The sequence below is a fragment of the Dipodomys merriami genome, unplaced genomic scaffold, assembly GCF_024711535.1.
Source record: "Dipodomys merriami isolate MVZ:Mamm:240054 unplaced genomic scaffold, mDipMer1.0.p SCAF_730, whole genome shotgun sequence".
Taxonomy (NCBI): domain Eukaryota; kingdom Metazoa; phylum Chordata; class Mammalia; order Rodentia; family Heteromyidae; genus Dipodomys; species Dipodomys merriami.
In genome coordinates, this window is record NW_027206325.1 from 118,800 (window position 1) to 123,799 (window position 5,000).

Below are 5,000 nucleotides of genomic sequence, written 5' to 3' on the forward strand. Positions count from 1 at the left end.
AATCTCATTCCCTGACCTCTGACCCCTGACCCCTAATCCCAACATCCAGATCTTGACCCCTGACCTCTGACCCCAACCTAAGGCCCCAGACCCCCATCTAAAGCCGTCCCTGACCTCTGACCCCTGACCCCAATCCCAACAACCAGACTCTGACCCCTGACCCCTGACCCCTACCCAAGGCCCCCAATCCAAGGCCCAGATCGAAATCTCAGCCCCTGACCTCTGACCCCTGACCCCAACCCCAACCACCAGATCTTGACCCCTGACCCCTGACCCCAACCCAAGGCCCCACATCCAAAGCCCAGACCCTGATCGCCTGACCCCTGACCCCAATCCAAGGCCCTGACCTCTGACCCCTGACCCCACTCCCACCCACCTGATCTTGACCCCTGACCCCTGACCCCAACCCCAGGCCTCCCACTCACCCCAAGCCCAGACCCAGATCGCCTGACCTCTGACCCCCCCCAATCCCAGGCCCCAGAAACGCTCCCATCCCAGCCCCTGACCCCTGACCCCCCGACCCCGCTCACGCACGGCGTGGGTGAGGATGTCGCGCCGACGCGGGGAGGCCGAGGCCAGCACGACGCGCTGCGCACGCAGCCCGCGCAGCACAGGCCGCAGCGCCATGGCGCCCAGGCCACGCCCCCACGCCAGGGACACGCCCCCCGACGCACAGCGCGCAGCCACGCACGCCCCAGGACGCCCCAGCGCCAAAGTCCCGCCCTGAGCCACGCACGGGCCAATGAGCAGCCGCGCTCAGGCGGGAAGCCCCGCCCACAGGCGCAGCGAGGCCACGCACGCACGCACGGCGTGCGCGTCCATCCAGGCCACGCCCACACAGGCCCAGGCAGGCGCTGCAAGCCACGCCCCTCCTTCCTGCGATTGGCTGAGCCCGCAGCTCCACCCCCAGCAAGGCCAGACTAGGTCAATTTGCATAACCACGCCCACTGCGCCAGCTGGAACTCACCATGAGCGATATAGGAGTCAGTCGAGCCACAGTCCTCATGGAAGCCACGCCCACACATGCATAATGAGCATTGTTCTTGAGGCCACGCCCACACAGGCCCAGGCAGGCGTTGCAAAACACGCCCCTTCACCCTGCGATTGGCTGAGCCTGCAGCACCACCTCCAGCAAGGCCAGACCAGGTCGATTTGCATAACCACGCTCACTGCGCCAGCTGGAACTCACCATGAGCGATATAAGAGTCAGGCAGAGCCACAGTCCTCATGGAAGCCACGCCCACAAATGCATAATGCGAATTGCTCTTGAGGCCACGCCCACAGAGGCCCAGGCAGCTGCTGTAAGCCACGCCCCTTCACCCTGCGATTGGCTGAGCCTGCAGCACCACCTCCAGCAAGGCTAGACCAGGTCAATTTGCATAACCACGCCCACTGTGCCACCTAAAACTCACCATGAGCTATATAGGAGTCAGTCGAGCCACAGTCCTCATGGAAGCCACGCCCACAAATGCATAATGTGATTTGCCCTTGAGGCCACGCCCACAGAGGCCCTGGCAGCTGCTCTAAGCCACGCCTCTTCACCCTGCGATTGGCTGAGCCTGCAGCACCACCTCCAGCAAGGCTAGACCAGGTCAATTTGCATAACCACGCCCACTGTGCCACCTAAAACTCACCATGAGCTATATAGGAGTCAGTCGAGCCACAGTCCTCATGGAAGCCACGCCCACAAATGCATAATGTGATTTGCCCTTGAGGCCACGCCCACAGAGGCCCTGGCAGCTGCTCTAAGCCACGCCTCTTCACCCTGCGATTGGCTGAGCCTGCAGCACCACCTCCAGCAAGGCTAGACCAGGTCAATTTGCATAATCACGCCCACTGCGCCAGCTGGAACTCACCATGAGTGATATAGGAGTCAGGCAGAGCCACAGTCCTCTTGGAAGCCACGCCCACAAATGCATAATGGCGATTGCCCTTGAAGCCACGCCCCCAGAGACACAGAAAGCGTTTCTAAACCGCGCCCCTTCATCCTGCGATTGGCTGAGCCTGCAGCACCACCTCCAGCAGGGCCTGACAAGGTCTATTTGCATAACCACGCCCACTGCGCCAGCTGGAACTCACCATGAGCGATATAGGACTCAGTCAGAGCCATATAGCTTTTGGAAGCCACGCCCACTAACGCATTTACTTACCTACCCTGCAAGCCATGCGCACAAATGCCTAGAAAAGCATGACAGGCCACGCCCCTCCCACTGACGATTGGACGAGCCCTCAGTACCAACAACAATGAGTCCTAGATGACTCTATTTGCATAATCTCGCCCATTCTGGCAGCTAGAACTAACCAGGAGCAACATAGGAGTCACTTAGATCCAAGGAGATCTGGGAAGCCACGCCCACACATGCAGATTATGCTTTTCCCCCAAACCACGCCCACAAATGACTAAACACGCATGCCACTCCACGGCCCTTGCTGTGCTGATTGGGTGAGCCCTCAGCTCCAACCCAGCAAGTCCTAGATACGTCTATTTGCATAGCCACGCCCACTCTGCAAGCTGGAACTCACCATGAGCAATATAGGACTCAGAGCTACACTGCTCTCGGAAGCCACGCCCACTCACGCAGCGTACGCTTCCCTGCAAGCCACACCAATACACGCATTGATGGCCACGCCCCTCGTGCTGTTGATTGGTCGAGCTTGCAGCTCCGCCCACATCCAGTCCTGGGTGGATCTATTTGCATAACCACGCCCACTGTGGGGATTCCCGCTCACCATAAGCAATACAGGACTCACTGCGAGCCTGGTGCATTCCCACCCGACGTGCTCAACTTCTATCCTCAGTTTCCCCTACTGCTCTGCGACCTTGCACTATTCCCCACAGTCAAATGGAAGCCATTCTGCGCAGAAGCAAAGCTCCAACCTACACCACACGCCATTGGGTGTCTAAAACCAAAAGTCCCGCCCTCTGCCTGGGCTAGGCCAACGAGAAGCCACAGGCCTCTGTGAAGCCACGCCCACATATGCAGATTATGCTTCCCCTTCAAGCCACGGCCCTAGAGGCCCGCGCATGCTCCCTAAGCCACGCCCCCTGATCTTCCAATTGGTGCAAGTTGCAGCCCCGCCCCCAGCGAGTCCAGACCAGGTCTATTTGCATAGCCACGCCCACTGCAGCGGCCTCAGCGTCTTCTCAGCCAGCTGGAGCTCACCCTAAGCGATATAGGACTCTGTCAGAGCCTTGCCCAATCCCAACGGATGCCATTTACTCCTGCCTCAGTTTCCCTAATACTGGGGATCCTCGGGCCCATCCCGGAAGTCGATTCTCCGTGGAATCCCAAACCGGAAGTGGATGTCCTAGAGTGACTCCTGCGCATGCGCAGAGGGAAACAACCACGAAACCGGAAGCTCCGCCCCTGCAGGGCGGGTTCTAAAGACAGACGGAAGGAGAGCTGCTGCCGGCACCCGCGCATGCGCAGATAAGCCACGTGGAGCAACCGGAAGTCCCGCCCTCCGTGGAGACTGATGACGTGCAGGAGGTAATTGAGCGGGAAAATGGAATTCTGGGAGCTGCCAGGGGAGGGTGGAAGGGGACGAGTGCGCATGCGTGAGGGGAGATCGCACCCTTCCCGGAAGTCCCGCCTTTTGGGAGACTGACAGCGCCGAGGAGGGAATAACGCGATCTTTGCGCATGCGCGCGGGTGTGTGTCCTCGTCAAACCGGAAGTCCCGCCCTCAGGGATGCGAGGGGGTCGCGTGGAGGGCGGGGATTGAACTAGGCCGGAAGTGGGACCTGGTTCTGTGCGAACCGGAAGTCCCGCCTGGGAGAGCAGACAGTGGCTTCGGCGGCGCAGGTAGGCCGCGCGGGCTGGGCGCGCGTGCGCAGTGAGTCGCCCTGAAGCGGTTGCCAGGGCAACCAGGGCAGGGGGCGTGGCCTGGGCGGGCAGGGAAGGCCTGGGGCGCGCTGATTGGCGTTGCCAGGGCAACCAGGGCAGGGGGCGTGGCCTGGGCGGGCAGGGAAGGCCTGGGGCGCGCTGATTGGCGTTGCCAGGGCAACCAGGGCAGGGGGCGTGGCCTGGGGGACGTGGCCGGCCCTGGTTGGCGCAGGCGCGTCCTGAGGCCCCCGCCGGAAGCGGAAGTGCGTCACGGGCGGCGGAGGCGGTGAGCGCGGAGACGACGAGGCTCCGCCACGGACGGACGGACAGACAGACGGACGCGGGCTGGCGGGAAAGGGGGTCACGCCGGGGTCAGGCTGCGGGGGATGGGGGTGCGGGGTCATGGGGGGTCATGGGGGGCAAGGGGGGATTTTGGGGGTTCGGGGTCATCGTGGGGTCATCTTGGGGTCATGAGGGGTCATGGTGGGGTCATGGGGGGGTGAAGGGGGATTATGGGGTTCGGGGTCATCGTGGGGTCATGGAGGGGTCATGAATGGGTGGGTGGGATTTTTGGGGTTCGGGGTCATCTTGGGGTCATGGGGGGGTCATGGTGGGGTCATGGGGTGAAGGGGGATTTTTGGGGTTCGGGGTCATCTTGGGGTCATGGTGGGATGCGCAGGGGATTGTGGGGGTCACCGTGAGTTTTTGGGGTGCTGTTGGTGCCTGGGGTGGTTTTGGGGTGCAGACAAGACTTTGGGGTACAGGGGTGGGTTTGGGGTGCAGGGGTCATCTGGGGGTCATGTCGGGGTGACCGGGAGATTTTGGGGTGCACCTGGGATTTCGGGGTGCTGTCGTGTTGCTGGGGTGGTTTTGGGGTGCAGACAAGGTTTTGGGGTTCAGGGGTCATCCTGGGTCATGTTGGGAGGCGCAGAGGATTTTGGGGTTCACCATGGGTTTTTGGGGTGCTGTTGGCTGCTGGCATGGTTTTGGGGTGCCGACAAGGTTTTGGGGTGCTGATAAAGTTTTGGGGTGCTACAATGATTTTGAGGTGCGGGGGTCCTCTGGGGGTCGTGTTGGTGTGCTCGGGAGGTATTGGGGTACACCATGATTTATTGGGGTGCTATTGTGATTTTGGGGTGCAGACAATATTTTGGGGTGCAGGAGGTGGTTTTGG

At 61.3% G+C, this 5,000-nt stretch overlaps 2 protein-coding genes across 7 annotated transcripts in view; one reads left to right on the plus strand and one right to left on the minus strand.

Moving 5' to 3' along the window:
* LOC138818308 (probable bifunctional dTTP/UTP pyrophosphatase/methyltransferase protein) overlaps positions 1-3,471 on the minus strand; it is a 19,071-nt gene extending 15,600 nt beyond the window's left edge. The window contains exon 1 of one of the 3 annotated variants that reach the window (XM_070009299.1): positions 968-1,021. In XM_070009299.1, coding sequence (XP_069865400.1) covers positions 968-1,006 — 39 coding nt within the window. In that variant the 5' untranslated portion in view covers positions 1,007-1,021. Of the gene's footprint in view, positions 1-534; positions 650-967; positions 1,022-3,227 lie in introns of those variants that run through there. The other 2 variants (XM_070009297.1, XM_070009298.1) reach the window with 2 other exon arrangements.
* Akap17a (A-kinase anchoring protein 17A) overlaps positions 3,402-5,000 on the plus strand; it is an 11,465-nt gene continuing 9,866 nt past the window's right edge. For 2 of the 4 annotated variants that reach the window (XM_070009293.1, XM_070009296.1), the window contains exon 1: positions 3,402-3,491. The gene's annotated coding sequence lies outside the window, so the exon portion shown is untranslated. The other 2 variants (XM_070009295.1, XM_070009294.1) reach the window with 2 other exon arrangements.